At 50.2% G+C, this 23,030-nt stretch overlaps 1 protein-coding gene across 1 annotated transcript in view; it reads right to left on the reverse strand.

Moving 5' to 3' along the window:
- The window catches only part of XPNPEP2 (X-prolyl aminopeptidase 2), a 51,284-nt gene that overhangs the window by 8,144 nt on the left and 20,110 nt on the right, over window positions 1–23,030 (reverse strand). The window contains exons 5-17 of the mRNA XM_078880636.1: window positions 20,152–20,253; window positions 19,248–19,334; window positions 17,345–17,491; window positions 14,102–14,203; window positions 12,747–12,828; window positions 11,968–12,163; window positions 11,263–11,352; window positions 9,712–9,821; window positions 6,189–6,266; window positions 4,534–4,605; window positions 3,869–3,929; window positions 3,473–3,542; window positions 2,564–2,668 (exon numbers count right to left, since the gene is read on the reverse strand). Coding sequence (XP_078736762.1) covers window positions 2,564–2,668; window positions 3,473–3,542; window positions 3,869–3,929; window positions 4,534–4,605; window positions 6,189–6,266; window positions 9,712–9,821; window positions 11,263–11,352; window positions 11,968–12,163; window positions 12,747–12,828; window positions 14,102–14,203; window positions 17,345–17,491; window positions 19,248–19,334; window positions 20,152–20,253 — 1,302 coding nt within the window. The remainder of the gene's footprint in view (window positions 1–2,563; window positions 2,669–3,472; window positions 3,543–3,868; window positions 3,930–4,533; window positions 4,606–6,188; window positions 6,267–9,711; window positions 9,822–11,262; window positions 11,353–11,967; window positions 12,164–12,746; window positions 12,829–14,101; window positions 14,204–17,344; window positions 17,492–19,247; window positions 19,335–20,151; window positions 20,254–23,030) is intronic.

The following is a 23,030-nucleotide window of genomic DNA, read 5'->3' on the forward strand; positions in this document are numbered from 1 at the left end:
CGGCACACTGAGGAGGGAGATGCCCCTGTAGTTGTTACAGTCTGTGCAGTCCCCCTTCTTAAAGGAGGGGGACTCACCAGGGCATCCTTCTAATCCTGCAGAACACATCCAGTGGTCCACACTGTTATTGTGATGTCATGTAAGGCAGTCTGTGCACACCCTCCCTCAGCATTTCGCTTGGGAGATCATTTCTGCCTGGTGCTTAACCTGGTCTCAGACTATGGATCGCCTTCTGTATTTCCTCAACAAATGGCACCTCAACCAGCCATTCACAGGGGGGCACGACAGCCTCACCAGGGTCATGCCCACTTTTCCCCATGTTTTCCAGGCTGAGGGATTTCCCCTCCTCCAGACCTCCCAGAAATGCTCAGCAAATCTGCAAACCTGTTCCTTGGGGCCAGAGATCGGATCACTTTTTCCCCCCCTAATAATGGTGATAGGTGTGGCACTGCAAGTCACTTTTTTGAAGGGAGTTAAAGAGTGATTTGTGATCACGGGCTACTGAGGCAGACCCCATCTCCTCAGCAAACCGCAACCACCACCCATCCTTGCAGCACCTCACGGCTCTCCGAACCTCCGAGCGAAGGCTGATATGGGATGCTGTAGACAGTGAGAGTGGGCCTGTCGCTTATCTCAGCCAGCCTGAACACCTCCTCTGTCAGCCAGGGTCTCTGGGGAGGTCTGGACCGTGTACCCAAAGCAGCCATTGTAGTTGCATGAGCCACAGTCCTAAATCTCGCACATTTACCCTCGGCATCAGGAGGAGCTGTAAGTGATGATGAAATTCTCGCTTGCAACTTTCATCAGCTAGCTGAGACCAGGCCACTGTGGGTTTGAATGGGGTTCTGGGTGTACACCCACCACCGGAGTGGAAGAATGGCAGGCGCATCTTACAACAACAACAACAACAACAACCGCCATTCGCCACTAAGTGGCGGTGACGTCACCACGACGCTTGTGCCAGGCCATGTGCACCCTGAGGCCACGTGAAGTGTCGAACGCCCGCTGGCAGGAGGTCACGGGGCAGACCCAGGTGCCACGGGTCGACTAACCGAGATGACCGAGATGACTGGCTGATGCACCACCTGTGCCCCCTACTGTGCCAACTTGCTGTGCTTTAGCCACCCGGCGCTCCGCTCGTTGTTGTGAGCGTCGCTCCTCCGCCCTCCGTTGTTGTTGGAGGGCGACTGCCTCCAACTGCCCAGTAGCGTCCTTCACGAGCCTCCTCCACTGAGGCCGATCTTGACACCGCTGGTACCAGTCATCGGCAAGTCCACTCAGCTCCACGTCCTCCTGTACCACATCACTCCATCTCTTCTCTAGCCCGTGCCGCGCCCGTTTAGCCCCCTCGATCCGGCCGAACAAAAGCTGTTTAGGCATGCGGTGGCTGGGCATGCGGGCTACATGACCCAGCCAACGCAGCCTTGCCTGCCGGAGGAGCTCACTGATGGGACTTTGCCCAGATCTTTCAAGGACTTGTGAGCTCCTCACACAATCCAGCCTGGTTAAACCCAGGATGGATCGTAGGCAGGCCAGCCTAAATGTTTCCAACCGGCGAAGATGCTCCACTAGGGGGGTCCACGTTTCGCAAGCGTAGAGAAGGGAGGGAATGACCGTGGCCAAGAAGACCTGAAGCTTCGTGCGGAGCGACAGACCAGGTAGCTTCCACACAGCGTTACGCAACCGATGAAAAGATATTGCCGCTCGACTGATTCGGAGTGAGACCTCTGCTGATAAACTGGAGCCGGTCATAAGCACATTGCCCAGGTATGGGAAACTCTCCACTCTCTCCACAACTGCCCCATCACCGATTGGGAGTTGTGGGGGTGGAGTGCCCGATGGTACAAAATACCCAGGCAGGTGCTTAGTTTTGGTGGGGCTGATGGTAAGGCCCCACCTCTTAGTGGCACACTCCAGTCTCAGCAGCAGCGTCTCCAACTCCTCTTCTGAATGAGCAGCTATTACCAAATCATCGGCATACATAACGTGGTTGACCAATAGGGAGCCATCCCTTGATCGCACCCGGGCGTCGATCAGCCTCCCATTATATCTGTACCAAATGGTAATTCCCCCGGTACAGCTATTGAAGGCTTCACGAACTACGCAGTCGAAATAGATGTTAAATAATGTGGGAGCCAGAGGACATCCCTGTCGCACCCCAAGGTGTACAGGGAAAGGCTCCGACTCCCGGCCACGTAGTTTTACCCGGGCCCGCTCACCATCATGAAGGTCCTTAATGATCGTGAGCAGAGGGTCAGGGACTCCGAAAGCACGAAGAACAACCCAGAGCCCAGTCCTACTGATGGTATCATAGGTCTTGACCAGGTCAATAAAGCAGAGATGTAGGTCTTTTTGGAATTCCCTACACCTCTGCTGTAGCAGACGGACAGAAAATATGGCATCTGTGCAGGACCGCCCTTTCCTGAAACCGCATTGGGGCTCCGCAAGCCTCTCCTCAGCGTGCCTAGCAAGGCGATGTTGAATAATCCTTGCCAGGACCTTACCCGGCATCTTACAGATCACTCTTACACACACGCTCATACACTCGCACACACACTCTTACACTCGTGCACGCTGAGGAAGTTGCCGATGCCATGGCCGGTGCCGTGGCCATAGTTGAGTCCAACCTCCCACAGCGCATGCCTCGCCCACGTGTCCAACCGGGCCCCTGGGGCACAAAGACACAGAGTGGCACACACAGACACATATATACAGAAACAGAGAGATGAAGAGAATACAGATATACAGAGAAACAGACACAGAGATGTAGTGGCACATACAGACAGATGCAGATGGCCCTGCCAACCCTTGACGGATTCTGGCTCTAAAAATAAATGTGGGCAACTTGAGTTGAATGAAAATCTGAGAATACGGTGCCAGGGGAAACAACAGGTGGAGTGAGTGGCTCGTGCTGAATGACTTTCGTGGTGGCTTCTTCCCCTGTGGCTGTGAGCACGCACTGCGCTGATCTCATGCACTGCTGAGAGGGTTTTTTGAACTCATTCTCGCAAATCAAACAGGACTCGTACTACTCTCCCTTCGTTGTCATGCACTGTGGTATCTAAAATAGCAATATTATACCGCTTTTCCACTGTACAACCAAACCGTGCCGAGCCAGCCTGGGGTGGCTGATGAGGCGACAGGTTGTTTTTCCACCGCAGAAGCGAAGCCGAACTACTAACGTGCACGCAGTTAACGAGTGGAGATTCGTGTAAGTGGTGCTGTGACACCACGTCCTCACCACGTACTGACTGACGTCACAGGCAACGAATAGGTCATTAGCCCCGCCCCTGGCCCTGCTTGGCCCCGAGCCAGATTCAGACTTCTTGTGAGGCCAACAGCGCTGCACGGCTTGGTGCTGGCTTGGCATGGCAAAAAGCCCCAGTGGAGAAACCACCCGTGGCGAGATGGGCCTCGTGCTGGCTCGAATGCGGCAGTGGGACGGGCCGCGAGTGTGGAAGGGGCGACTCACCGAGCGTGTTGTCGGGAAAGATGGCCTGGCTGAGGTCGATGCTCCCCATCAGCACTCGCGTGTACGCTTCCTGTGCCGGGGTGGAGCGCCACAACCGTTAAGACAGAAACCGTGTGGATAGAGACGCAGGCAGTGCCTACATCTCGATGTGGATTTGTATGTATATCTAACAAGCGGGGTTTGATTTGATTGGGGGGTTTCCCTGGCTCTGATTTTTATTTTTTATTATCTCTGAGACTGCATCTTTAGTTTTTATCTTCAAGTGGGATACATTCATCCCTCCCCCTGATAACAGATTTTGTATTTACATTGCCAGGGTTGAGCCTGGTGAGTGCTTGAGTAGGAGCTTAGTGCTTGAGTGGCTGCTTGGGATTACCAGGTGATGGCAGCACCCACCTTCATGAAGTCCGTCGGGACTCCCCAGTGCAGGGTGCGAGTGATGTCCGTTGTTCCATCTCTGCAGGGGAGTGTGAGGGATACACGTGTGGCACAGGGCACGTGAGAACTCGGGCCTTTGGGCCGCCAGCAGTAAGATGGTGGGGCGGCTCGTCAGAGCTGTGGTTGAATAGCTGTCCACAGCGTGAGAGATGATTTTCCAATTGAACAGTGAGCGTGGCACGTATCTCCTGTCTTACAACTCTGAGCCAGTGGTGGAATTTCCACGTTCTTGTGGCCTCTCTCCTGGTCACCCGAACTCGCTTGTATTCAGGCGGCTACTCTGACCATTTAGCCAGTGGTGCTGCTAGGATAAATCAAATGATTCGATTTTTGATGTATAAACTCCTAGTGAGGTGACAGAGGGGAATAAATAAACGAGAGTGAGGAATGTCGACAAAAGTTGATGCAGTGCGATGAGATATGTCGACAGGGGACAGATGAAGTGACGAGAGAAAATAGTCAAGATAGCCACGAGAGAGATACATCTGTTGTGTGGATTAGAATTTTAATTCAAGCTTACGTTTAGTTCACTTATACATTTCTCATGAATTCTGGGACCCCTTGGGCTGCTTGGGGCCCCTGAGGTTTGCATAGGCCTAGCGACGCCACTAGCGACAACCCACCGGTATTGACCTCCAGAGTCGAACAGGTACATCTCGCTGGCGGTCAGTTTCCGGTTCGTCTCATTGCTGGCACTGAAATGAAACGGCGCGTGGTACTGAAACACGTCACGGCAACTCGTGCACCCCACCAAACAACAAAGATCCCCCGTATAGCCTTTATAGACAGTCGGGGCAAGTGCTGTTAGCGAGCACCTATGAAGGCCGGAACGACACATAAGGGGGTGGGGTGGCCAGCACCACGCCCAGCCGCCTTTGTCTCACCAGTGGCGATGTTTTACGCACCGCAGCAGGTACTCATTTGAGGCTGAGTCAACCTAGGGGAGGCCCAGGACCGGTTTAAATAATCGTCACTGGTGTTGGCCATGAGCGAGAATCAAACTCGGGTCACCAGGTTCATAGCGCAGCGTGCTAACTCCTATACTACCGCTCCCCGCTGAAAAACCGCGACACGACTGTATCCCACCACCACCACAATGACCAGCACGACGTTTGTTTACCTGAAAACGCCTCGCTCAGTCTCAGGACTCTCTTGCAGGACGGTACTGCCAAGCTGTCGCAGTAGGGGGCGATGTTTATGCGACTGTTGCTGCTGTGATCCCAATTGAGTCATTTTACAACGTGATTTTTCAGCATTGAGATATTTGTTTTGCCGACACAGTGACCTTGCGTGATGCTGAGCGATGGGAAGCAACTGGAGAAACCACAGGATCCCCGTGTCAAACAGGGGCAGAACGAACTCCACACGGAGGTGCCCCAGGCGAGAATCGAACCCTTTTCACTGTGACGTGAAACTATTACCACTACGCGGCTGCCACCATGCCACCCACAAGAATGATGTATCGCTGTACAACACGTGTTCATAAGAATTTCATTCGTGGTGTGAAATCCGACAGCTGTCAAGGTATAATTACACATGGTCCTATGTGCTGTGCTCTGCACGTCCAAGAATTGAGCAAATGCTTTGATCGATGTGGCCGGTTCTCAAGAGGCCGAGAGCTGCTTTATATTGAATCGTCTCTACTCCCTGTTACAGACCAACAGATGCACAGAGCTCCTGAAGCACTGCACTGTGGCTCATCTCCTCTGAAGCCACCATCAAAAGAGTTGAGCAAATGTCAAATGTACCCGACTGACAACAGCAATAGTATACACAACAAGTTGACCCGTTTCATTATTATTAGGGATCTCCCCTCCCCGTGGTCCCCCCCTTCTAGTCTACCCCCCATCCTGCCCCCTCCCCCCACCTCTCCAAGTCGGAAGGGACCCGCACCTGCCTCGCGCCACCAGCCCCAGGGCTCTCCCCTTCCCCTGCTTCAGCGTCTGTCCCAATCCATTGCCACGCTCCCCCTGCGCGCGCCTCTGGTTAGACCCTGGCCCTTGAAGCCTCCTCCAACTCGCCCTCGCGGGGGCCTCGACGATTTCCTCGAGGTGCAGTGCCCACCGCCTGCCTCTGCATTGGCGCCAGCCAGAGCCCTATGCAATCGTTAACGTCGCATAGACCCGGCTATGCAACCTTGCGACTTTAGCTGCACGGTGGTGCTCCCGTCGCTGATGGTGTGTTTCTGCACAGCCTACTGCACTCTCCCTACCTGCACGTGTCTACTGTGACCCATTCCATAGGTGATGCAGTGCACAGCATTGGCCCTCAATGGCACCTGTAGTGCGCCAGCGCGCCGTTGAGTCCACTTGCAGAGATGGTTTCAAAACTGGGACCCTCGGAAAACGCTTGATTCCTGAAACAAAATGACAACACACGTCGGTTAGCGTAACACGGCGTTCTCTTGCTCATGGAACCCCACATTGAGATTGTGTCCTTCTGTGGTTACTGTGCAGCAGTGACCTAAGACCAACACCAGTAACGGTTATCTTAACCAGTCCTGAGCCTCCCCTAGCTCGACTCAGCCTCAAATGACTACGTACTGCGGTATAAAAAACATCGCCACTGGGGAGACAAAGGTGGCCGGGCGTATTGTTGGTCATCCACTCCCTTCATGCGCACTTGTCCCAAAAGTCTGCTTAGGCTATAAGGGGGATCTTTGTCTTTGTCGTATTCCAAAGTTCAACTCAGGCTTTGCTTAAAGGGTGGATATCTCTAGCCATCCGAGGACTGGCGACAGGCCACGTGGTCGTTGTGAACGGGTCCCCTGGTGGTCATGACGACCTTTCTGCTGGAACTGCGATTGACGACGTGTCTCCAGAGGTTCCACGTTGACAGGGCCGGCCCGAGGCATAAGCGAACTAAGCGGCTGCTTGGGGCCCCCTGGCCACCAGGGGGCCCCCGAATCGTTTTTTTTTTTACAATTAAATAACTTAAACAAGTGATATAAATGAATTAATGAATGAATGAATAAATGATTCAAGACAAGAAAATTCTGTCGACAACTGCTGCTTTGTCACGGCTCACGGATGTCACGGCTCATTGACAATTCGCGTGGGCGCGGGCGCGGGCGCGGGCAGGTGCGCGCAATTGTACGTCACGATAATTGTCCAATCTAATCCTTAACAGGCTTGAGGAATTGAACATCCCTTTTCAGGATTGTCGGGGGCAGTCCTATGACAATGGGGCTAATATGAAGGGAAAAAACAAAGGTGTGCAGGCTAGGCTATTAGTTAAGAATCCAAGAGCTTTTTATGTGCCTTGCAGTTCTCATACACTAAATCTGACCGTTTCAGATGCGGCTAAAGCATCAACGGATGCTTCTTGTTTTTTTGGAAATGTGGAGAAGCTGTACAATTTGTTCGCTGGGTCCACTCAAAGGTGGGCCATCTTACGGAAGTTTGTTGACATCACCCTCAAGTCCTGGAGTGAGACACGCTGGGAAAGCCGGATAAAAAGTATTGAAGCTTTGCGCTACCAGTCAGAGAAGGTGAGGGAAGCCCTGCTAGAACTGAGAAGTAAAGCGACTGACCCTGTAGTGGCTGTTGAAGCCAACTCCCTTGCGGAAGAGATAGGTTCATTTAGGTTTCAGATTTGTTGTGTTGTCTGGTGTGACATTTTGTCTAAAATTAACATCACGAGCAAGCTTCTACAGTCAACCAACATGCAGCTTGATGTAGCGGTTAACCTTGTGAAAAAGAACAAAGGCGAACTTATCAGTTACCGAAAAACAGGCTTCTGTGATGCACAGACATCTGCTAAAGAAATTTGTGAGCGGATGAACACAGAAGCAGTGCTGAAAGAGAAGCGATTGCGTTCTACAAAAAGGCACTTTGCCTATGAGGCTGCAGATGAGCCGATAGTGGACGCTATGAAGAGGCTGGAAGTGTCATTTTTTAATGCTGTAGTGGACCGTAGTATTCTGTCATTGGAGGATAGATTTAAGTCTCTAAGTGAGGTTAAAGAGAACTTTGGAGTGCTGCTCAATTTTAGGGAGCTAGATCAAAAGGTCCGGAGGGAACAATGTGAGCTTCTTGGGGAAAAACTCTCTTGTGGAGAGGAGGCTGATATTGATGGTAGCGCACTGGCAGTAGAGATAGAGAGTCTTCCTGAACTTCCCCAAACTATGATGACTGCCTTTGAGCTTCTCACATACCTCTCACAAAATGAGATGTGTGAGCTTTACCCAAATCTTTGGGTAGCTCTCAGGATAGCCTGCACTCTGCCTGTGTCAGTTGCCTCAGCAGAGAGGAGCTTTTCCAAGCTCAAATTGATAAAAACATATTTGAGATCATCAATGGCCCAGGAAAGACTAAGTGGACTTGCAGTCATTAGTATTAATAACAAAGTTGGCCAAGCAATACCATACAATGATGTCATTAGTGACTTTGCCTCCAGAAAAGCTAGGAAGGAACGATTTTGAGGTCATTGTTGTACAGTTGACATTGTTGAACCCTTGCTGTTCTTATGTTTGCTTTCATTATTTAAGTATCTTTTTTTTTGTAACATTCTATTTTTGATTAGATTAATGTTTGTCTATTTTGGTTTTATTTAAAAGATTGCACATTTAATGCACATTTGCAAATAATTTATTTAATATGTTTTTTGTGACCGTTTGTATTCAGAAGTTTTAATAAAAGAGTGAAGTATTTTAAGTGTTGTTTTTATTTTTTATTAATACATAACCTCACTGTATTCGTTTATAATATTCGCTATAACATTATAGTGTGACATTTGTGTCAATAATCTTCTAGCACAGATGAGTCTGCGTGGTGGGAGGGGGGCCCCCAAATCAAATTCTGCTTAGGGCCCCCAAGAGGCTCGGGCCGGCACTGCACGTTGAGTTCAATACACAAGAATGTAAATCTGAAACACGAAGCATTTACCATCAGCTATAGATACCCGTACGTGCTACCTCGGGCCCCCTGCCTCTCACAGTTGACCACGGGCCGGGAGGAGAGGCAGCGTCGAACCCAGTGACATGAAGAATGTTGTCGGGAGGCTGGCGTGCTGTAATCATCAGCACACCGGACTTGCAACCCAGAGTTCGCCGGTTCGATACCATCTCCTGGCAGTTTAAATTCCGGTTCAAGCTTTTTTAATTATAAAATCCCCCCCCCCTTCTGCACCGATGTCCACCCAGCAGTGTACATTGGCACACCACAGTTAGTCTACGATCGGCATTTCGCGCGTGGTGAGGTAAAGTCTGGGTACTACGGGGAGGTCCTCGTCCACCAGAAGTGCACTGCGTGGCTTCCATCGCTTGAACAATATTGGCTCGTCGCGAGTGGGTGCGTGTGAGGAGACTGAATGAGGGAGTGTGGCCGTGGCTGATGGGTAATGGGTGTGGTTCTCTAGCCACTGGGCTTCGTTTTAATCTGGAATAGTTCAAACCGTTGTGCCGGGATTTTATTGATTCTGATTCCGTCTCGCCTCACTTATTTCAGATATCGTGATCTAAAGCCATACTGATGACAGAGGTGCGTCCAAGCATCTCATCTGTATAAACCTGTGCATAGGATCGTGTTGCCCTGCCCTTTGCTGTCAATGCAGCCCACAGCAGCCTAAATATGGATACAATAATACAGGACTATAATGGATGAGGCATTCCGTGTATTCTTGTGGTAGTGCCTTATGCCGACCATCCCTACTCCAAGCCAAGCAGCGTTCTGGATCCCACCGAGTAAGAATATGAGGCCAGCCTGGCAGTGCTATGGATACAGGATCGTATCAAAAGCTAGTGGAGGGGGTGGCGATGGTGGGCTGGGGATGGGTCTGGATGGCGCGGGAGGAGTCTGGACCCGCGCAGGAGGTCCAGGTGCAGCTGGCCCGACAGCTCTGTCACCGTCCCCTTGGGCACGTTCTCCTCCAGCCACACCATGTACTGGATCACCGCCACAGCATCGCGTATCTGTAACACAGACCAAGATCCCCCCCGTCGCCTTCAACAGACTGCTGTGGCAAGTGCTGTTAGTGAGCACCTATTGAGGCCGGTACGGAGCATGAGGTGGTGGGTGGACAGCACCACGCCCTGCTGCCATCGTCTCTTAAGTGACGACATTTACACACCGCACCAGGAACTCATTTGAGGCCGAGTCGACCTAGGGATGCTGACGATTGTTTCAGATATTCGTCACTAGTGTTGGTGGCCATGAATGGAAATCACACTCAGACTGCTGCGTTTGTAGTGCAAGGCAATAACCACTACACTACCGCTCCCCATGCATCTGTAACACGCACGTGCACACACGCATACATGTTCATGTGCTTTAGGATAGATCAGATGAAACAGAGTCTGCTAGACTGAGTCATGAACCATTGTAGTAGCAATATAAGAGTGATAAGGATGTGGCTATCCACCCGTGAGCGAGTGAGTTTAGCGAGTCAGTGAGTGTTGCATCATCAATCAGCATGACTGCTGCTTTACCTTGAATTATGTTAAGTGCAGAGAGGTAGGAACTGGACAATCTACCCCAGATATGACTTCAGTCTAATGTGTCTTGTACAGCAGTGATAATTGCCCATTGTCTAGAGTTAGACCAATGCGTTGATGCCATTTTAGCCATATCGGTAACATAGCCATTACTGAATATGACACTTGAGATATCGTGCCAAGCTAACTAAAGACGCCAATTAATACACGTGGCAGTATGGACACAAAGAATACTGGAGACAGAAGAAACCATGTGGATCAGAGAACAAATCCAAAAGCAAACACATCATCTTGACTGTTAAGAAAAGAGAGTGGGTAGAAGACATCACTCGAGGGCATGGTGGTTGGTGGTCGAGACTAGTGATGGAGCAGCAGCCAAAGTCGGGGAAAAACTCGGAAGGATGTCCACCGTGGAGATTGAGTGACCAGTTCCAAACAGTGAGAGATGGCGACGGCTTGGTGATGCCTTCATCCAGCAGTGAACAAATCATGGCTGACGATGATGATGATGCAGTGGTTGTGAAGTAAACGACAGATTACCCAGCGTCCCCCTACCCTGCTGTCGATGGCGTTGACATCCGAGAGGCTCAATAAAATACAGCCACGTGAATGAGCGGCAGAGCGAGTGGCTCGCAATCGGGAGGTCGTTGATTCAGGGGTTGATTCAGTGCCATCGTCCATCTCGGAACGATAAAATAAGTACCACTTGGTGAGGGAGCCAACAGTGGTTGTTGTATGGATAGACTCGCCCCAGGCATCGGAAAGAGGAATTTCCACCGCCGGCTTAGGGTTGTGAACGGGGGAGATGACCACCGTTCCAATGCTCATGTAAGCAGGGCCTCCGTCACTTGGACGTCGTGTTGTCAACTGCAGGCGCCATCGACCCCGCCGCGTGCGGCTGTGCGGCGCCGCGACTCACATGCGATGACTTGAGAGCCTCCCGCTCGTGCGGGTTCTTGACGGCCTTGGTGAGCTGCACGGGGGAGAACTGCTCCATCACCAGCTTCTCCTGCAGTGCCACGGCCGGAGGGACGGGAGATGGCGGACTCAGCGCACACGCCACAATCACCAGCAGGGCACGCCCAGACGGTCTCGCTGCAGCGTTGTCCACGTGTGTGGGTTACCAGCTAGTCCTATAATTAAAAGTCCCACATTTTGTGAGTTCACTACTAAGGCTAGGTGCACATTTAGGCCATGTGAAGTGTCAATCGCTCTTTGGCAGGAGTTCACGGGACAGAACCAGGTGCCATGGGTTGACAGACTGATACACACACATAGCAAACACATAATGACACATATATAAACACGTTAACTCTGTAACTTTCATAATTAATATTGCACCTAACAAATACATAAATAAATGCGTATATTTATTTTATTGCACACACTGCCTTTTTTGTATGAAGCACCGTAGCCCGAAAAGTTTCAAATGTTGTGCAAGTGAGTTTCAATTCAGTATATAAATTAGCTGAGATTGGTAACTTCTTTGACGTTGCCTGGGGAGACCGCTCCGCCTGTGTGGGACCTTTACTCCGGGGGAGGAGAACCGTAGAAGCGTTCTCATTCAGCGGACCGAAGAGCGGCGCGATCGTTGGACGCTCCCGACGCCGGCGTGGGCTCTGACCTTGGGCAGCAGGCGGTAGATGCCGTAGGTGGTGAACTCCTCCCCGGCCCACACGCGCACGTCGCCCTTGCCGTAGGTGAGCAGGTCCGAGCGCACCGCGCCGTAGTCCCGCAGGCTCAGCGGCCCCACGGGAGACTCCGTGTCGTTGAAGATCGCATGCAGCTCGTCGCCCACCTTGTGGAGGTCCAGGTACAGCCTGGAGGGAGCAGGGGGGCAGGAGGAGGAGGAGACGCGAGGTGAGTCACTGCGATCAAAATAAGCCAGGACTTGTGGCACTGTTGGGGTGGCTTCTGCGCTCAAGCTTACGACTGCCTCCGTACTCGGCGAGAAGGCTACGAGTTTGACACCGAAATCGTTTAGTTTGTTGCCCTTCATCCGCACCTCCGATTCGCGTTGTTGGCTACGTACGGTTCGAAATAAGTTCAACGTACAATATGTACAAGCACATTAGATCAGGCACTTCCTATCTTTACCCATTTAGTCACTACGTAAATACGATTATGTAGTATTCACGAACTAATGCACATCAGTGATATTATATTGATTGGGCTTGGGCTGGACGTGCACAGCCAAAATTGACGACGGTCGGCGTTGGAGACTAACGACAGAGCGACAGCTAAAGGAGGGAACGCGACCAAGAGCTCGTCCACCGCAGAGATGAAGCCATGAAATCGGTTTGCGTTGTTTGTTGCACCACTCATAGCGAATAGCAACACACGGCTTTGCGAGGGCTTCATCCAGCAGTGGATTGATCATGACCCAGGACGGTGTGTGGCTACCTGGTTTCGTTGAGCGTGAGGAAGGCGTAAGCGAAGAAGAACGGATTGTAGGGGATGTCATTGCAACGGAGGTTGAACAGCCCTGCTTGTGGAAAATGATAAGCACACGCACACACACACGCACACACACACACACGCACACACACACACACGCACACACACACATACACGCACGCACACACACACAGACACACACACGCCACACACACAGGCACACACACACGCACACACGCACGCACACACACACAGACAAGCACACACGCCACACACACACGCCACACACACACGCACACACATGCACATACACGCACACACTTTTGTTGGCGAGCACGTATAAAGAATGACATGGCGCAGGTAGTGTAGCCAGTACCATGCCTAACCACATTTGTTTCCCCTCTGCCGATGTTTACATACAACACCGGGTACTCAGTGAAGGCTAAGTCAACCTAGCGAAGGCCTATGACCGATCCCGATAATCACCAATAATGTTAGCCGGGGATGTTTAACCCGGGTTGTGGAGAAGTTTGTGATGTCCACGAGTGACCTGTTTGTGATGCAGTTAACCAACTCCTAGGCCAGGTTCGAAAACCAGTAGGTGGAGGAAGTATACTTCAGCAGCCTCCTGGAGCCAATATCTCCTGGGCAATTCCTCCCCCCTCCTCACTTCCCTTTGATCTCAGGGTCCTGGGCAGGATCTGCTTGGACTGGGTGCAAGTGATCCCGATGACCCCTCTGCTGGGGCAGGAAGCCCAGGTTTCCCGAGCTGGTGGAGATGTCCGTGGATAGCTCTAGGTGGTTACTGCCGGATCACCCTGTGCCCTCCACACACGAGCCTAAAGCTGTTCAGGCTCGCGGCACAAACAACAAATGGCAAGCGCTCGAGAGAAAAGGATCTGGTCACGGAAACGTCCAGGCCATGAGAGTGGCATCTGACAAACATGTCACGGGTATGATGTACCAGTACTGTACCATTGGAAATCGATTGGTATTTTGTTCCGTGATAAGGAGGTTCTTGTTGGAGATCATCCCATACCATTACTGCTGGAGTTCTTGCTCTGGAAATTTGACAATGGCTTGGTTGCATCGACAATCAATATTTGTTTTGTGTGAAAAATGATTATGAGTTTTGTGACAAAATATTACATTAATTACCATGATAATATGATAATGCAAATTATGTTGATGGTGTTGGTTATGATGATGATGATAATATAATTATAGTGGTGATGGTGATGACAGTGATGCTGATAATTGTGTACATTTTTGGTTAGCGATGATGGTGATTGTGTTATTGATGATGCTAATTATGATTGTGTTATTTATGATGATGATGCCGATGATGGTGCGTCACTCACAGGCACACTCATCAAGTGCGGACAGGATGAGAGCTGTGGGCTTGAGCGAGTGCTCCCGCATTAGTGAGCGCGTCTTCTCCACCTTCTGCACCCACGTGCTGCCTACACGCGCCGGTCATCACCATCACAACCACGATCACCACCACGATCAAGACCACGATCACCACCATCACCATGTTTACCACTATAATCATCATCACATTAATTATTTCTAGATTTGTAGCTTTCATGGCTGGAAGGATTCATACGCTTTGGTTTTTTTGGTAAAGTCACGTAGGTAAAAAAAAAATTCAAACTAAATTAAATCATTTCATTTATTTTCCCTTATTTTTACCTACGTGACTTTACATTTGTAGAGCTTGAAACAAGTGTCACGCGCTGGGTCGATATGCGCACATGTGGCGGACAGTGAGGGCGAACGAGGACACAGGGCGCTGATTGGCTAGCCGTTGTTGTTGTACAAATTAAGGTGGCGTGATAGTTAAGGGGGCCGCAGGTGGCCGGGAGTAATTGAGGATGCAGGGCGCTGATTGGATGAGAGGGACTGTTGTCTGACATTGGCGCCGGCGTGTCTGGAACAACAACGCCACGTGGCACCAGGGGCTGGGGGCGAGTGGCGTCGCAGGGGATGACCTAATTAATTAAGGGTAATTGGTTCGGGGATAAAGAGTGAGATGGTGGAATTAAACGGGAGTTGGTGCCTGGGACGAGAGACGAACGGATGGAGAGACGGAGCAGCGGATAGAGTGAGTATAGCGTAGGGTAGCAGTGGATAGAGTACAGTATAATGTAGCAGTGGATAGAGAGAGTACAGTATAGGGTAGCAGTGGATAGAGTGAGTACATCGTAGGGTAGCAGCAGAGTAACGGAAGCATCAGTGGAGAGAGAGACGACGGAGAGTTACAACGGAGTGGGATGACGGAGTTAATAAAGAGCAGCCGAGCTGGAGAGAGCGGAGAGGAGAGTCGCTGGAGGAGCAGGGGAGAGCGAGCGAGGCCAGCAGAGCGCAGCGAGCGAGCGGAGGGACATTGAGTGATGTTGACGGGGAGTTGTGGGTTGGAGTGTACAGCGGAACGTTGAGCGGTGTCGACGGGAGAGATGTGGAACTGTATGATTGAATAAAGAACCGAGAAAAGACAAAGAAGCTGTCGCGTCGGTACGAGCACTACACATTCATTATTGTCATCATAACAATCGTAATCATAATAATCATCACCATAGCATTCGTTATAATAAAACAAATATTATAGTCATAACAATCAATAATAATAGTGTGTATGTCTGCATTTGTGTATGTGTCCATGCTCCCATGTGTGTACATGCCTGTGTGTCTGTTCGTGTCCGGCAAAACAACCCCCTACTTCCTCGCGGTGCCAGATGGGCAACACTGTCGTGGACAATGCTATGGGGAGAGGGCCAATGCCCATTGGCCTCTCCCCTCATGGTGTCTGTGACCACCACAGTGGCTAAACGGGGGCTCTGGATGGGTGCGAGGGGCTGGTAACCCCTCCACCCTCAATTTATTACCACGAAACTACGAATTAAACATAAATATGTAATAAATAAGCTTGTGCCGGAGGCCCCGGGGGGACAGCCGTCTATGACGTCTCCTGGCCAAACCCCAATTGGCGGAGCCAGAAGATTGAATCTTCACCCTCGGGGCTCCTCCAGAAACAACGAAAAGCCACTACGGATGGCCACGTGGAATGTTCAAATGCTCACTGCGGAGGAGAGGCTGCCACTCCTGGGTCTGCCCCGTGACCTCCTGCCAGCGGGCGTTCGACACTTCACGTGAACTCAAGGTGCACATGGCCTGGCACAAGCGTCGTGGTGACGTCACCGCCACTTAGTGGCGAATGGCGGTTGTTGATGTTGTTGTCTGTTCGTGCCATGTGCCTGTGTGTGCATAAATGTCTCTGTTATGTTTGGCAGCGACTCAATAATTATAAATGTGTAGAGGGTACTCGTCTTTATTCTGCGTACGGCACAGCACAGGCCAACGTTATCGGCTTCCTCTCCAAGTACACACTTAGATATTACATTCTACAGACTACACACACAGTCGATCACACGGCGGGTTCTGCCCGCCCGCTCCCAGTCTCGCCGCTGGCTGACGGCATGCCGGGGAGGGCGGTGGAGCTCCGCCGGAGATCCGCCACGTGGCCGAATGACGGAGAGAGATGACGGCGAGCAGCGACGCAGTCCGAATCCAAGACTCCCCACACCAACCCCGAGTCCTCCTCCGCCTCCGCTTATATTGCCGCAGGCGCTGCTAGGCTCCGCCTCCGGCCACGCCCTCTTGTGGAACTTTCTAGCCGGTTCTCGGAGTTTCTCGGCCGGCCCTGTAGATACTTTCCCCTTTGGGGATTGGATAATGTTTATAATGGTGCCTGTACCCGTGTTTCCCTTTACCAACCAGTAGATATCACTATCTCATCACAAATAGACTAAGCGTGTTAATGTATACGATTTACATCTGGGCCTGGGCAGGCTCGTATTTAGGCAGAATTCACGGCTCTAAAACGGGAGAGTTAAAACACGGTACAGTTTCCACAAAATTCTTGGCTCGACAGAATTTAGTGCGGCATCACTAGGCCTAGTAGAGGAAGAAGAATAGCAGTCCGTGACCAATTTAGGACGAACAGAAGTTTGAAGAAGTTTTTTTTTTTTAATGAGTAACGGCTGATGAAAAAGGATGGGCTTCGGGGACTGTCTAAAATAAATTAGAAATGACCACTTAGGTGGCCAAATCCCGGATAGCCACCACAAATCTGCTGTTTTGTTTAGAACTGCTTTTTGTGTTTAGTTTGTTGTCCTTTCCCGGCATCTCTGCTTAGCACAATTGGCTACGTACAGTACGACGTAAGTTCAACATACATACAATCTTAAAAATGTCAAACCTCAAGTTTTCACTTATCATATAAAAGCTGCATCTGCTGCCTCTATGGGGTTTTGTTGAGTTGAATACATTTCTTAAATTACAAATATTCTAAGATATTGGTTTCATTGTCAACATCGGTTCAGCCGCTTGACTCTCAGTGGCAGGGAATGTGGGGAAGTGCTGCCCCCTGCTGTGTGGAGCGGAGCTCACTTTACGACATCTCAGAAGCAGTTCTTCAATGCTCTCTTCTGCGGGCCGTTCTCTAACACGAAGCACAATCGGAATGCAGCTGTGGGGTGGCAGAACTATAAATAAAGCGTACAATTTACTTCACCTCAAAAAGGGTCACGAGGTAGCTTTACCGGTGAACTTGTCAGGTAGGTAGTAGATTAAGGTGCTGGATGTTGCTGGCCGCTCGGCGCCCCACACCACGTCCACCAGGTTGGTGTCCACAGGGATGAGCAGTCGGCCGGCTTCAGACAGCGGAGTATTGAAGCTGTTCCACTGGTCTGTGTTCACACATTCAGTTATAATGCTAGTGGTGTGGGCAAGGCTGAGAGCTGTTCTTCGTGCAGTACATATCACTGTTATCAAATAAAATAACAGGTTTCTCTCGCTTTATGTGGGTTCGGTTTGTGCGATATCATGGTGTATATGCGGCTAACCTATTTCCATCCAAGATTCGCTCTACTATGCGGTCGGACGAGGGACAACATTGCATGTGTACTGTGCGCGTGTACTGTGCGTACGTGTGCTGTGCATGAACTGTGCTTGTACTGTGCGTAGACTGTGCGTGAATTGTGTGCTGTGTGCGTTTCTCAGCAGGCAGCTCTCGTGTGGTACATTGTGGGTAGGTGCCTCGGTTCGTTTTATGCAATTTCGCTTTGTGCGCCCCTAATTTGGAATCACATCGACCGCGTAAAGCACGGGAGACCGCAATGTTCCGGCCTGCACGAATCCTCGTGTTGTGAGAGATGTCTGCCGTTGCTCCGTGGGGCCGACCTCACAGAGCGAGGTTAAGTGACTCGAGTAAGAGATCAAAATAAGCAAACAACACAAACGCCTTCCTATATCAGCCTCTCCATTAGAAGAAGTACAAACATTTGTTTACACATTCCATCAGCATCACGGCCATCTGGCAGTGCATTTATTGAGCAGCATTGTTTTAGTACTAGGGTCGGCAACCAAAATAGCCAGAAGAGCTTTTTTTTCGAATTCGGTAACAAAAACCCCACAATATTTCAAGAGCCGCAATGCATGTGGATACAAGATGGTGGTCCTTAATACATAACGCCACTAAGCAGTCCTGAAAGAGCCACCGCATGCGCGTACAGAGCCGCAGGTTGGCGACTCCTGGTTGAGTACAAGAAAATTCTGCATCGGAGGTGGGCTTCCCTAATCTGGCAGATGTTAATTGGTAAGAACCCTCTCTGTTAGATGTGGATCTTGGTTCACAAACTTTATTATATTACTGTATATACACCGCAATCATAATAAGCGTCGTCGTAGAGAATATAACAAAATAACCAACTGGCTCCTCTCAATTATCCAGGGTAATGACGGGGCGGTGCTGTCCAGAGCAGCTCAGAAGCCAGGCGATGAAGTCACGGGATGGGGATAGGCCAGGGGCCCCCATTGCACTGTGGTGTTTATAATCATGCGATGCTACACACCTCTGTGTGTTGTCAAATCTACTGGTTTCTATTCTGATATTGCACACGATGATGGCAGCAGCAGCATTATGTTCAGCAGCACGATGATGCCAATGTCGAGGTTCGCTGCTGCTAGCCACGATGAGAGGGGCTGCAGCAGAGCGAGAGTTCGTGTTGTGTTGCTGTTTGTCCTCCACCTTTGAAGGAGCGCAGACTGCAGTGGTTTACTATCTAATGTAAACTATATGTATAGAGCACCTTCACTCAAGGTGGTTGACATAGCCCAGAAAAGGGTGAGAGAACAATAGATTGGTTTATATGGCAGGGGCGTACTACAAGGACTGAGGAATGAGCGAGAGCGAAAGAGGGTAGTTAGGGATCATGCAAGGGTAGGGGAGGGACGGTAAGGAGTGGAGAGGCGAGGGGAGGGAAGAGGAGGGGAATGAGCAGGAGATAAGAGGTGATGCTTCACAAGAGGAACGGAATGAGATTAAGGAGGGGGGAATGATTCATGTCGACTCGACTGCTGGCGGAACACAGCAGCGAGGTCACCACACCCGGCAGCAGGCCCAGCGAGCTCTTGAGGACGGATCCTCCACGCAGCGCGACTCACTGATGGAGAGGACGAATGGGTCCACTCCCACACGGCCTCCCTTCGTCGTCAACTCGAGGATCCACTTCACGACGTCGGAGGTTCCACCTGAAATTCAAGAGAGTGCGCAGATGCGCTCCCACCTACTCCCTCACAGCCTTGCATTTGTTGAGTTGCTTGCAATAATGATATATCACGGTTGCTGAATACAGCCCCAAAGGACCAAAAACGCCAAACACTGCACAATGTATCGTGCTGAACAGCACTTTCTGCACAAATGTATTGTGCGTTCCAGAATTGGATTGCGGTTTTCGGGGTCATTCTATATTCTATTGAGGATATACATGCAATAAAATAAGCCAACCATGCTAATCGGAGGTGCGGGGCTATGGTGTGCCTCCCCGGTGGTTACCATTGTGCACCCAGCAGCAATAGGAGCAATCGAACCGTGTGTTGGTCATGTTGTGTATAAATCGAGAATCTAAATCAGGACCATGTTGAGCAGCGCATCAAAAATATGCACACACAAAAAATCCTTCACAAAATGAATGTTTCTCGAATGAGGTGGCGTGACCTGACCCAGGGTTCGGGTAGAGATTGGTGCGATTGCTCGCGAGACACCTTTTGATGTCTTGCAAGAGGTGTTGCATTTCAGCATCACCACCATACTACTACAAAACAAGTTGCCAAAGGGATGTGGGGCTCAGTGGTGTTCAGTACATATTGCTCTCGTCTACACTGCCTCCACATGAACGCTTCGTGCCTTCACCAAGCCGCACAGACCAGCATGGTGAAGCATGCACAAGCAACGGCCATAACAGACAATTAGGCATGAGGAGGTTTTCATCCAGCAGTGACCTGACATAACTTTGCATTACTATTGTTGCTGTTGTTGCTGCTGCTGTTGTTGCTGTTGGTGTTCTACCTTTGTGCAGTTGCCAGTTACAGTCCATCTGCCTCTCGGCTTGAATCCAGTACCGGCTGTCGGTCCACAGTCCGGCTTTTGTCTTGGCCACCACGGCTATCCCTGCTCGAGGAACCAGGGAGGAAGCAGAGACAGCACCGCGCTCACTCGGTTCAATGGAAAATGCGTTTATCGCTGCATCATTATGGGCATAAATGCTCTTTATATGTGTATTTTATTAATAATATTAATAATCATTTACATTTGTAAGGCACATTTTATCTATTGATCCCAATGTGGCGTCTATAGAACGCAGGAAATAAACAGAAGTAGGGTAAATGGACAGAACGAGGTGTGGGCTAAATGCCAATTTAAAAATGTGAGTTTTTATGACCGAAAAATATTTATTGAGCGACTCTGATTGCCTTATTAGCAAAGGCAAAGCGTGTTCCAAATTTCAGGAACTGCACAGTGGCAGAATCGTGATCAGCCCAGGAACGGAGCCTTGACCTTGGAGTTCTTAGAAGGAAATCCGAAGATCTCAGGGACCTCGTTGGAGAGTCAACAGGGATCATCAGTTCCTGCAGTATATTGCTCATTTACCCAGGCAAGCCTCACTGAGTCTCAAGACTCTTTCAGGAGGGTCCTGCCACATTTTAGCAGCAGGAGGTAGTGCTGATGTGTGTGTATAATCCCAATTAAGTAATTTCCAGTTAATGTTTCAGCATTGAAATGTTTCAGCATTTAGATGTTTGCCTTGTGCCAGATATGGCCAGTCATGGTGGACGGACTGATCAGGATGTTTTAGCTTAGCCAAATTGATGAAATTTGTTTCAAGTAAAGCCACATCTTTGCTTCCACATAGAAAAAAATGAAATCTAAGTTTTTGACCGTTGGGCCCTGTAAATTTGGGAGGCAAAAGTTTTTTCTAAGTTGATAGTGTAACGTTTTGGAATATTGTTCATTGTGCCTCCTTTCCAGTAGCTTGGTTTCACAAAATGTCAACTTCGGGTTTTTGACCCCTGACATTTTGAAGAAAAAAACCCATCACCACGGACCATCCAAGAGGCCCCCTAATTCTTCTGGCGTACAGCAAGTGTGTGTATGTTTATATTTATGTAATGTAGTAACTCGGCGGGAGACGACTTCACGGGTAACACACTCTTTATTTTATCAAACTTGGTTACAGGTGACTAACACCTACTTGTATCTCGGGTGACAAACACCCACTTAGCTACTTGGCGACTAACGCCCACTGAGCTACTCGGATGACCAACATCCACTTAGTACTCGGGTGACAAACACCCACTTAGCTACTTGGCGACTAACGCCCACTGAGCTACTCGGATGACCAACATCCACTTAGCTACTCGGCGACTAACGCCACTGGGCTACTCGGATGACCAACATCCACTTAGTACTCGGGTGACAACCACCCACTTAGCTACTTGGCGACTAACGCCCACTGAGCTACTCGGATGACCAACATCCACTTAGCTACTCGGCGACTAACGCCACTGAGCTACTCGGATGACTAACATCCACTTAGCTACTCGGCGACTAACGCCACTGAGCTACTCGGATGACTAACATCCACTTAGCTACTCGGCGACTAACGCCACTGAGCTACTCGGATGACCAACATCCACTTAGCGACTAAGTCTTCAGCTCCGTCTTCGGGTCTTCAACTGGGTAACTCTCCCCGAGTGCTCTCGCGCGTCCCCCTTTATACCCCACCTGCGGACGTCGCTGCGAGCACCCACTTATTCGACCAATCGCCGGGCGCTGGCTACGATCCTCTTTTCCCACATCTCATCGTGCCTCACCACTCACGCCGCGCCGCCCCGTCATCTGTCACTCCCGGCGCGCGCGTCCACACCACGCCCACAACGCGTGCCCAACCCCGCACCCCGCGCCGCCCCGTGATCCATCACTGTCACAGTCGGCGCACGTCAATACCACCACTACATCACCCCCTACCACATAGCTCGCAGCCGCCCCGGCTGCTACAAAAATATACAAACCCTCTGTTGTATCCTAAGCCTTCTTCCAAACTTGATATTTTTATATATTATCTTTTTACTTGATATATAATGAATGAAAACACCCCAAAAAGCAGCAGGCTGCAAAAACCAGGTGTTGTTAAGTAATGAACTGGAGGAGGGCTAGGATGACAGAATTTGCAACCTTGCTTCAAGGAAGGAGGGGGCCTGATGAACGGGCATATGTCACCCGTGCAGGCGGCAGAGACAGTGGGAGAGTCCGCCAGACATAATTAAGGCAAAAAGCCAACCATCCTGCATGGTTTTAAGGAATTAAATTATTAAATCCAGGGTGAGTGGTCAAATGAAGTGGGTCAGCAACGCTGTGTGCACAGGGGAGGGAGCTGATTAACAACCCTGCCCGGCTGAACTGTGAGGGGGCCTTTGACCTGAAATTAAGAATAACACTCCCAGAGCAGAAGGTTGGATGACCACAGTGAGACGAATAAGAGCGTTGTATATCAAGGATGCAGACTCAGCTGAATAACAAGGCTGCGGAGGTTACCAGGAGTTCGTGTTCGCCTAGTTAAGTCGAAAAGCTCAATTATTCTGTATTGCTATTAAAGCAACGTTAAAATCAGAATTTAACAACAGGGTAGGCTAAAGTTATTGATATTCACACCCACTCCAATTAAACCAGGCCACAAGTTACGCCTACTGAACCATCACCATCATTAAGTCAATATGAAATGTTATTTCCATACTTTAAAATACAACTCGACCCAAAGCATATGACAATCAGAACCTTCCTAAGTCAAAATTGAATCGCACCCAGACAGGAGCGAATAGTCGATATAAGGTTGAAGAGGGTATGAACAATAAGAGCGCGGCGAACTGCAAACGTAAGCAAAAGCCGGG

The sequence above is a fragment of the Lampetra fluviatilis genome, chromosome 58, assembly GCF_964198595.1.
Source record: "Lampetra fluviatilis chromosome 58, kcLamFluv1.1, whole genome shotgun sequence".
Taxonomy (NCBI): domain Eukaryota; kingdom Metazoa; phylum Chordata; class Hyperoartia; order Petromyzontiformes; family Petromyzontidae; genus Lampetra; species Lampetra fluviatilis.